The 11,741-nt window shown below is 38.4% G+C and overlaps 1 protein-coding gene across 6 annotated transcripts in view; it reads right to left on the reverse strand.

The window, feature by feature from the left end:
* Nucleotides 1-11,741, reverse strand: part of PIP5K1A (phosphatidylinositol-4-phosphate 5-kinase type 1 alpha) — a 39,287-nt gene that overhangs the window by 25,079 nt on the left and 2,467 nt on the right. For 2 of the 6 annotated variants that reach the window (XM_019955711.2, XM_070785709.1), the window contains one exon: nucleotides 4,686-4,724. The exons of 2 other annotated variants lie outside the window; for them this stretch is intronic. In XM_019955711.2, the coding sequence (XP_019811270.1) occupies nucleotides 4,686-4,724 (39 nt within the window). 2 more of the 6 variants (XM_070785707.1, XM_070785706.1) reach the window with 2 other exon arrangements.

Here is an 11,741-nt window from a genome sequence, read left to right on the forward strand (position 1 = left end):
CTGACAGTTTCTCCTAGAACAGAACAACCTCTTCATGTAAGGAGTCACTGGACCAAGTTAAACAATGAACCAAAAAAGCAGGTAAGTGAGTTCAAGGCAGAGTGCTAGTCTGGGGCCTTCTTACTCCCTAAAAAGTTCTACCTTGCTACCTTTCCTAGTTTTATCTCATAAACACATAGCTCCAGGGCTGCTACACTCTTGCAAAGTACCCAGAATGAGGGTGGGAGGACTTAATTCAGTGGAACATGGTGCCAATTACTTAGCTATCTACAACTGCAAAACTTGGATTAATCCTCAAAACACTACAGCTGAGGCAGTGGGAAGGATACTGGGGTCTGAATAATAATAGGATTGGGGTCCAGTGGTTAAGAATCCATCATGCAGTACAGCGGACACTGGTTTGATCCCTAGTCTGGGAAGATCCCACATCCCGAAGGGCATGTAAGCCCGTGAGCCACAACTACTAAGCCCATGCACCTAGAATCTGTGCTCAGCAATGAGAGAAGCCACTGCAGTGAGAAGCCCGTAGGAGTAGCCTCTGCTCACAGCAACCAGAGAAAGCCAGTGTGCAGTGACAAAGACCTAGCACAGCCAAAAATAAAAATTACTTAAAAATAATAGTCAAAACAAGTAACAACAGGGCGGAGAATCAGGAACCAAGACTCATTCTCTTCCTTGTCTTAAGTTTTGCTCCTAGGGTACAGGTCAGAACTCCCAAACTACCAAAAAATGGATAGGAAAAGAAGAGAATCATATCAATGTTGCTATAACATCCAGCTTGGTAGAAAAGAAACCCAATGAACAACAGAGTAACATTTTAGGGAACAAAGTACGACTGCTAAGGCTTGATGGATTGGGTCACTTGGCTCATGCCAAGAGAAAATGCCTACTGAGACTGAAGAGTCACCAGCACTGTGCCTGTTCACCTCTTCTTAATCAAGCTTTCTCTTCAGAAGGAACAGCAGCAGAAACAGAGGAAAGCGGAGATGGAGGGGGTTGGGGATTGGAAACAAAAAGAAGAGAAAAGAATACCAACTCAGCAGTGGCAACACCCATTCAGCCAATGTTTGAGGAGAATGAGATTTATCCCTAAATTAGGATGAGATTAGAGTATCAGTCAACAGAAAGTTTTCTTTCTATCATCTGTGTAAAACATACTCTGATAAGTATAAACTATCATCTTATAATCCATACCCACAATCCATATATAGCATCCTTTTTTTGGGTGAAGAAACTGCAGGTCAAGAAGCAACAATTAGAATCAAACATGGAAGAGACTGGTTCAAAACTGGGAAAGGAGTGCGTCAAAGAAGTATCCATTGTCACCCTGTTTCTTTAACTTCTATGCAGAGCACATCATGCGAAATGCCAGGCTGGATGAATCACAAGCAGGAATCAAGACAGCAAGGAGAAATATCAATAACCACAGATGTGAGTACCACCCTTACGGCAGAAAGCAAAGAAGAACTAAAGAGCCTCTTGAAGGTGAGAGAGAGTGAAAAAGCTGGCTTAAAATTTAATATTAAAAAAACTAAAATCACGGCATCCGGTCCCATCACTTCATGGCAAATAGGTGGGGAAACAGTGAAAAACAGTGACAGACTTTTCTTTTCTTGGGCTTCAAAATCACTGCAGACAGTGACTGTAGCCATGAAATTAAAAGACGTTTGCTCCATGGAAGAAAAGCTATGACAAACCTTGGCAACATATTAAAAAGCAGAGACATCACTTTGCAGACAAAGGTCTGTCTAGTCAAAACTATGGTTTTTCCAGTAGTCATGTACGGACATGAGAGTTAGGCCATAAAGAAGGCTGAGCGCTGAAAAATTGATGCTTTCGAACTGTGGTGCTGGAGAAGACTCTTCAGAGTTCCTTGGACTGTAAGGAGATCAAACCAGTCAATCCTAAAGAAAATCAATCCTGAATATTCATTGGAAGGACTGATGCTGAAGCTCCTGTACTTTGGCTACCTGATGCAAAGAGCCAACTCACTGGAAAAGACCCTGATGCTGAGAAAGATTGAAGGCAGGAGGAGAAGGGGACAACAGAGGATGAGATGGCTGGATGGCATCACTGACTCAATGGACGTTGAGTTTAAGCAATCTCTAGGAGATGGTGAAGGACACGGAAGACTGGTGCGCTGCAGTCCATGAGGTTGCAAAGAGTCGGAGACAACTGAGCGACTGAACAATAACTACTACTGAGTTCCAATGGTAAACTTCCTCCTCCTCAGGGAAAAACATTTCCTTCATGTTTGTTTGTTTCCTTCATGGTCATGTAGTTCCTACTTACTAATAGGCCCTGGACCAAGAAGCATTCTAAACGAAAGGCTAATGTTGCTCCACTGGCAGCAAAAAATAAAGCCATGACAAACAGGTTGTGTCAGAAAAATAACTGTATAAACAGCTTAATTCCAAGTGGGTCAATATATGATGCAGAGCCAATCATGGTGATTTCATCAAGTACCAGTTCCTCTGTGGAAAAGATGAAAATGTAAAAAGATCTAGGGGACATAAACAAGGACCAATGTGTAAAACTGTACTCAATTACATATTTACTAATAAAGACTGGCTTGTTGTCCACTAATAACTAAACAAACAAAAGACTTAGAGAAACAAGGATATATTCACTTTGGGGATTTTTAAAAAATTCTGACCAAGGCAGGCTCAATCTGGCTGAGATCTATAGATATTAATGAAAATTGATTTTTAAATAGAACAAGTTGAGAACTCAGTCCCTTCAGCCACTTATGAACCTATATGCCCATTTAAGCTAACAAATCAGTAACAACTTACATTAAAAAATCATTCAACAAGGGCCTTTGAGATTTTAACCTATTCTTAATGTGAAAGTTGCTCAGTTGTGTCTGATTCTTTGGGACCCCAAGGACTATACAGTCTTTGGAATTCTCCAGGCCAGAATACTGAAGTGGGTAGCCCTTCCCTTCTCCAGGGGATCTTCCCAGCCTCGGGATTAAACTCAGGTCTCCTGCATTGCAGGCAGATTCTTTACCAGCTGAGCCACAAGGGAAGCCCAATTCTTAACAGTAAGATGTATTTAATCTATTATAAGTAAATAAACAGAGCATAAGGGATGTGCTCAAAATTAAAGAGCAATGGTGGTGACAGAGACAGAATTGGAATTCACATTCCCAACCCCCCAGTTCAACTCTCCTTCTTCTAAACCATATTTTGTTTTCAATTTCCTGGCCACTCAAGAGTCTAAGGGGGAAAAGGAAAGCACCAAAGGAACAAGAATGTTTTTACAGACTAAATAAATCTTACAACTGCTAATGGACAGTATAAACACATATTTTCTTCCCCTGAGGTTTCCCCTTCCCTTCCCACTTTCATTGATATGAGGATAAAGAGTCCTCCCTTGGTTCCTCTCAATGGAATGAACAATGCCACTACTCTGCTCCTCCAGCAACGGTCATCAATGTCACCGGCAAGAACAGCAGGAAAGTACCTTTCTTTTCTTTCAGTGAGATTATACTTGTTTTCAAACGGACAATGCCAGTATTCTAGAGGAGCAGAAGCTGCCTTTCAAAACTGATACTTGACAGAGCAATTTCACAGATGTTAAGGTCCTCACTAGCAGTACAAAGTACCTCTTTTCTTCACAAAAATACATGAACAACTTTAACAGAGATAGTTTTTAATTCTTCTCAGATTAAGAGTTTTCTTTTTGGTGTCACTGGGACCATGACTCTGTCTGATTAAAAGCAGAAGAGTTATGACCACTGAATCTGCAATGACAAAAAGAGGGCATCTGACAGGCACTCTTGTTTTAATGATCTTAGAAATTGACTGTACAATCACTTACCAATCCTTGGCAAAAATCCACATTAACTTCTAAAATATTTTCTGAAAGAATGATCAATAACTCCAGGTATTACACATGGAGGAGCTCAGAATTTTGACAGCACAAATCAGAAGGGGAAGTTCCCCTCTGCACTATTCTTTGTTGAACAACAAATATTTAATCTGGTTTAAAGTCAAGTTAGTTCACACACAGACTTTTAGACTAGTGAGAGAGCAGTAAGGTATTGTGGGCAGGAATGTGGGCTCTGAAATCAGTACACCTAAGTTGGCTAGGTTTGAATACTAGATCTACATTTACTAACTCGATAACCTTGACAAGTTGGTTGGAACTCTCTAGGCCTTGGTTACCTCATCCATAAAATGGAGATATAACAACATGTACATCATAGGATAGTTATGAGAATTAAATAAATCCTATATAGCACTTAATATGTAATAAATGCTCTGTAAATACTAGCAATTATTATCATTGTGAATTATAAAACCCCATCTACAGGATGAGAAGGGTCAGGGGAAATGACAAGTACAACAGAAAGGGAAAAGAGAGAGACACATTTACTGAAACAAAAGGAAATGGAGTTATGGGAAGACTTCGAGGGAGACAAAAGACAGTCAACAGATTCATCTTATATTGTGGAACTGTGAGAAAAGAACTTGCTATGTTAAGGTAGCATTTTTTTGGAGAGGGTAGAGGGAAATGGAAGCTAAAGTCAAATAATCTTTGCAGGACATTCACAGCCTTCTCAAAAGGCCATGCACACTACTTAAAAAAAAATTGCAATTGTTATGGGGAAGAGGAGTCCGCTGCTAGTAACTGTAAGGAGCTCAAGCTTCTTCAGCACAGATACACATCAGATCTACCTCTCTTACGGCTGACCCCACAGCACAGAATGTGGAGACCTAAATGAGGAAAAACAGAAAATTATCACTTACTTCGGGGGTTCTACTTGCTTACAATAGAACAAGCATATTTAAAAAAAAAACCCACATGACATCTCTAAAGTTTAAAATTATTAACAGGACCTGACCTGATCCCCAGTACCATACTGTGAAATGTGAGAAGATTTCCTGCAGTTCTAGGTAGAAGCCAAAAAAAAAAAAAAAAAGCAGCAGCTCTGGCAGAAAAATTCCAGGAAGGATCACAAAACTTGTAACCCAAACAATTTCACTATTGCATGACTTCAGGTTGGCAAAAAAAATTCAGGTATAAAGCTCCTTGCACACAGGCTTCTACCCCTTTAAAAAAGAAGGTGTATACATTTTACTTGAGGGTCTTCCACTTGTGAGGGCAATTTGGTAACATCTAGCAAAACGCCTTAAAAGCAAATATGTACCATCTGTCCCAGAAGTGACAATTTATCCAAAGGAAATAACTGGTCAAGTGGATAAAGACATATATACAAATATATTTACTGTAGCACTGTATGTAAAAACTATTACTAGAAAGAATCTAAATATACAATATAGGTGATATAAGTTGTGGTATAGTCATAAAAGGGAATAGTATAGAACCATTATCTTTATGTTCATTTATGGATAGGCTGTCACAATAAACTGTATAATGGAAAAAGCTAAATAATTATATAGTACAGTATTTTTCTAAAATGCTTATCTATAAAGTCACATGTATTTATACACATAAAAAATGTCAAGATTATAGACTAAAATGTTAAAATATGACTATATTGGATAGTATGATTAAGGTGATATTCTAAGTTTAAATTTCTATTTTTCCTTATCTATATAAAATTTCTATAACAAACAGGTAATTTAACAATTATAGAGATATGTAGGAATGGCTTTATTGCTGTTTTATAACCCATTTTCCCCAGTAAACTAGTGCTCAGCAGTTCCACACATAAAGATCAGCATCAATCCCCTCCCTATACATTAACTTGAGCTCATTACAACATATTATGCTGCTACAGAGATAGACTAGAAGGAAAAATGTGAAAGATGATGTCTAGAAAGCTGCTGACAGTTGCAAGCTACAGATAAAGCATGACTCCTATACACTCACTCCCATTCTCCATTATTACTTTGAGATTCTCATACAACCTGAAACAAACCTGTATCAGCGCATATGCTAACAGGTTCTCTCTGAAGAATTTATCTTTCATATCCTTTAGAGTACCAATATTCTCCCATAAAACAGGTATCCCTAATTTCAGGGTATCTCCTGGATATTTGAAAAATAAAGATCTAAAGAAAAATAAATAAAGATCTAGCTTCTAAATTATGAAAATTAGCTGAGAAATCTTTAATGTTACTAAAATAATTTCAAGACAACTGAACCAGCCAGTTAAGTGCCAGAGAGGAAATAATCCAATCAATTCTTGCTAAAATACAAAGTTGAATCATCACACTATGTCACAGAAAATTTTTCTGAGTAACTCTGAATAGTCTTAAGGAAGCACTCCATTTTGGTCCTTAGTCCCAGACTAAATTGTGTTGGTAATGAAAAAGGTACCAAAGGGGCTGGTTTCTAGTCACTTGGCAAAAACATCACTAGGACTCTCCATAAACTGGGTTGCAGCTACCAAAGCACTGGCAACTATGACTTACTATGAGAGCAAGGAGAAAATGTAAAGGAAGAAAAGAAAATTAATACAATTCTGCGAAGTGTGAAAAAGGTAAACTTTAGAGGAGAAATGAGCTGGCCTTAAAAGAGGAGATAATCAACACAGAGATATTTTCAGACAGCACACAGCTCCAAAATAAGAGATGTCGTTCCCCTCCCCCACCCCCCCTCAGCATGTGGAACAAAACAAGAGTTGGCCTTAATACCAGAGCCTCTCCCAGTGCTTTCAGAGCAGAAACATTTCCGTCAAAGATGAAATGACATCATCTTCCAGATGAGAAACTAAGAGGCAGCCTGTAACTGACTTTAATGCTTGAAGTACACACATAATTTCAGGATGCTAGAACTGGGCCGGATGTGCATTCCTCAGACGAGTTTTGCCTGAACAGGTCATAAAGAAGAGATTCCAGAGACTTAGCTTAATGAGCTACCAATATTACTACATAAATCTGTCAATTCCTATAGAAATCAGAAAGAGACAAGCAGGCTTTTGGGAAGCAAAATGATAATTCTGAGAGGGTGTTTTGATTGATAATATTGACAGCCAGAGATTTTTTAAAAAAAGCAAAAACCTGAACAAAATCACACAGTTATTTGCTGGACTATCGTAAACAATCTCTCTAGTCCTCTTTAACCTGAAATACTGAATGCCACTTTAATTATACCCCTGCATGTAGAAGGTATAATAGGTTATTCAAATGAAAATCCTCAGAAATGCCAGCCTAATGAGAAGCATTGCTGAGCACACAGCTCTAAGAGATAGTGTTGGGTGGTGGGGGCCAGGCACTGTTACCATACCCTCAGTAAGAACTAAACCAAGTTAATCATGAAAATCAAGCCACATCTTAGAGAAAAGTTAAATTTTGTTTCTTCAGTTCAGTCGCTCAGTCATGTCCGACTCTTTGCGACCCCATGAACCGCAGCACACCAGGCCTCCCTGTCCATCACCAACTCCCAGAGTTTACTCTAAACTCAGGTCCATTGAGTCGGTGATGCCATCCAACCATCTCATCCTCTGTCGTCCCCTTCTCCTGCCTTCAATCTTTCCCAGCATCAGGGTCTTTCCAAATGAGTCAGTTCTTCGCATCAGGTGGCCAAAGTACTGGAGTTTCAGCTTCAACATCAGTCCTTCCGATGAATATTCAGGACTGATTTCCTTTAGGATGGACTGGTTGGATTTTGTTCCTAGCAGGTGTCAATTTTTAGAGTTTTCTAGAAAAAGGTCTGAAAGGCAAGGATGCTCTTAGAAACAAAAGCTCAAAACTCATTGATCTACCAGTCCTAGGGTCAACCTGGCTCAGGTAAGAGCCAAGTAGCAAGGAATGAATCACAAATGTACTAAGACTCACTGTGATAACATACAGACTTTATGCAAAGTCTTTGCCACTATTAACAATGTCTTTGAACCTCAGTTTCCTAATTTGGAAAATAAGAGGGTTAAATTAAAATATCTCTACATTTCCCTTTAATAAACTTTTGCTTCCAGTTCTATAAGCCACATTTTATGATTCTCAGTCCACAAATATGTATCTCTTAGCACTAAAATTCTGGTTGAAATTTGGGGGGTGGGAGGTTGGATATCTGAGTCCTTCTTTAAAAGACCTGAGTCTCTTGGATAAGCCAATCCAAAGCTAAGGAGCAGTTAAGATTTCCAGCAGTTCACCACCTCCCAATTCTATTTCCAAACCTGGTTCTATCTTAAAAAAAAAAAAAAAAAGGCAGTATTGCTGGCCTGGAACATACACTGAGCTGAGAAAGTAACTTAAATAATATCACTGCTAAGTTGCGTCAGTCGTGTCCAACTCTGTGTGACCCCAGAGACGGCAGCCCACCAGGCTCCCCCATCCCTGGGATTCTCCAGGCAAGAACACTGGAGTGGGTTGCCAGTTCCTTCTCCAATGCATGAAAGTGAAAAGTGAAAGTGAAGTCACTCAGTCGTGTCTGACTTTTCTAGATCTCGTGGACTGCAGCCCACCAGGCTCCTCCGTCCATGGGATTTTCCAGGCAAGAGTACTGGAGTGGGGTGCCATTGCCTTCTCCAAAATAATATCACAGTGGGTATTAATTGTCCCAACAATGCACTTCAATCACCCCCCAGATCCTAATGCAAGAAAATCACAGAGATATGACCAAGTTACTTCTCTACCATTTCTTTTATACAGACTCTTGTCAATGAGAACTTGAAGTTTATCAGGCATGCTAAAGGAAAGCCAGTATTAAGCTATTCATATATCCTTAAAAAACAACAACTCTTCCCATTCTCTCCTGCAACCTTTGCTCACTCCCCATCAATGTTACTGATCCTTTGAGATGGTGTTTATTCTGGGTTAACTCCATAAAGCTCAGTTTAATACACAGCAAAGAGTAAGATATACTTAATTGCCTATAAGGAATCTACCCTTCTCTCTCTTTTTGCCAGTCTTCCTCAGACTCCAACAATAACGGGACTTTTGGGGAATCAGATATTTAAAAATTAATATATTCTGCATACAGTCATTACAAATAAACAGACTTATTTAATAGGAGAAAAAAGAAAAATAATCAGTGACAAAGTTTTAAAAGACGGAGGAGCTGAGGGAAAAAAGTTCACTTCAAACAGAAAACATTAAAACAACAGTTCATAGGAGATATGAATAAAACAGGATCAACACATATGTAAAAAAGAAACAATTGTCTCTTTTGATAGGAAAGGGTGGAGAAGTGAAGTGCAAGAGGGGAAATGAGCCAGGAAGGGGTTTCCTCTAGGAAACACCAACAGTCCAATCACTCTCTCTTTGAGACTGAATGATGGGCTGGGGTTTAGAACACAAAGAAACAGATTCCCTCTGCCTGGCTATCAGAAATTGGCATACTTCCTGAAGTCTACTTCTATCCTTGATCAAGAGAACACACTCAGTAAAAACAAAAACCAAACTGACAACGTTGGTCTTTTTGCTTTCTTCGTGTCAAGCAAGACTATGTCAAAATTCTAGGAAAGTAAACATCCAGCTTAATGGGTAAAATACTCCCCAACCCCAACTCAGAACTTCTCACCAGTTACCTGAGTTTGGCCTGGTTAAGTTGTTCAGAAGTTGTAGTTTCCATTATTTTTATTTAAAAAATAGGCTGATAAAACATGTAATAACTAGTAGGTAGCACATATTTGAGCACAGTTATTAATCAGAAGTTTTACAGTATCAACTCAGAACAGCACACAGAAATTAACAAAGAAATTAACAAGACATAATATGTATTTCGATATTCAAGGCTAATTTCTAAGTACACATTACCAATAATAACAGACACTGGATACCTATTAAGTCTATATAATTATACTTGACCCTGGGCTTGAGCAGTCATGGCAGAAATAAATGGATAATTAAAAAACAGTGTCATTCTGATGTCAGTTTTCTGGAAGAATCTACCAAGGTGACAAAATTAAAAAGGAGGGCTATGTGGGTGTAAGCCCTCTGTGGAAAAAGCATAAAGAAAAATCTCTCCTTACTTATAAAATATCAACCAAAAGGATACCTGTTGATATTCTCATTACATGGCATTCTGTTCTGTCTTTACATTTCCAAACTCCAGTTTCTCCCCCCAATAATGTGGCTTAAGTTGCTTTACTTTTCACTAGTATAGAAAAATTAAAGGAGAAGAGATCAGTCTACAAATGGCTTACACTGTACACAAAGAACACAGACAAAAAACCCTCAATGAAATTCCTACCATTTGGAGTTATCAGATTACAGCATACATTTACCGGTGGAGCTCTACTGGGAAGGACAAAGCCATCAGAATCAAGGATTGATGAGACTGGCTCTACTACAGAAGTTCTGGGCAAAAATGTTTCTTTCCTGTGTTTTTTGGGGTCTCCCTCGGCAGTTTAAGGGAAAATCAGAAAAGGAGCTATAAATGTTACCTCCAAATCATCTGTACTCATGATAGAATCATTTGATAATGTGTGACAATTTCAGAAATGTTCTGGTCTGAAGCAAAAGGAGCTAGAGGTTCATGATTTTCTAAGGTTTCAAGTGCTTTTTCTTAGGGGAGTCACACAGGATTTTATTACAGCTCTTATTTTAGGGGAACAAGGGACACTTTAATACTCTTAACTTTACTTTTTAACTCCTCCACCAAATTCAAATCAAGTCGCCAAAATAGAAACTTAACTCCCTTTCAGGTAGTAAAAAGGAGACTTGGTGGCTTATTTTCAAGTTCTTGATGAACTAGTCAAACTGCAGACAGGGGAACAGGCTCTCTATACTGTCACTAGTGTGACAGATGGCAGCACTGTCAACAGCATCTCATCAGTGCTTTTATTTTTTAAGTGGTACCACTGACCAAATGAGGCTAGGACAGAAAGGAAGAAAAGGAATAAATTTCCTTTACACATCGAACAGCTGAGCGCAAACTGCATCACCTTTTATTAACAAAGTGTAAGAACAAGGCAATGATGATGGTTCCTGTAAGATTGACATTAATTTATAATCACCTCCCTCTAATCCAAACATGGTAATTACGCCAATGGGAAAAGATCTCTCAAACATCTCTTAGAGTGTATGGTTTGCTTTAACTCCTGTATTTAACCTGTCAGCAGCATAAAAGACCAGCTCCAGCTTAATGATTAAATAATATAGATGGGGGTTTAATACTGGCAGGGAAGAACTATTTTAAATTACCAATCCTTTCTAATTTGAATGCCAAAAGATTTTGAACCTTAAAAGGTTATGAATGACTTATCTAAAACATCAATCTGTCCCTGAATCCTAACATTCTTGTTTTGTATACACTGCCAGAGAATCTTACCTTTAGGATTTCAGTTTCACCAATATTTAAGTGAGTTCAGCTAAACATCTAAGGACAACAAGTTGATTTTAGAATGATTAAAACACAAACACACACACTCCTACCTTGAATTTCTACAAAGCTAGTCTTTTAGCATTTAACAATTTAGGAGACCATAAACCAATTTATTCCTGCCAATGCCTTTATTCCCCTGGTACTATCCAGACAGAGCACCACTCTCCTCCAATCACAAAACACGTTCTCCACAGCCTTTTTGGCATCTGAATCAAACACCTTATCCTCTTCAAAAACATATCCTTGAAATGAAATATGAAATATTCTATTAAATTCAGTAAGCCAAAACTGAACATACAGATATGCGAAAGAAGTCAACACTGTGTATCTGCACACAATAATCCCATGCTTTCAGGAATATTCATGAGAATTTTTCTGATTTCTTAATCCAACAGTTTCAATATTTGCCAAAGAAACAGAGAAAGAGGGTGAAAAAAAAAGTCAAAAAAAAAAGGAATCCAAAGCTAGTTATTTTTAGTCATTTTTTTAAAAAAACT

This window comes from Bos indicus, chromosome 3 (assembly GCF_029378745.1).
Source record: "Bos indicus isolate NIAB-ARS_2022 breed Sahiwal x Tharparkar chromosome 3, NIAB-ARS_B.indTharparkar_mat_pri_1.0, whole genome shotgun sequence".
In the NCBI taxonomy this organism is placed as follows: Eukaryota; Metazoa; Chordata; class Mammalia; order Artiodactyla; family Bovidae; genus Bos; species Bos indicus.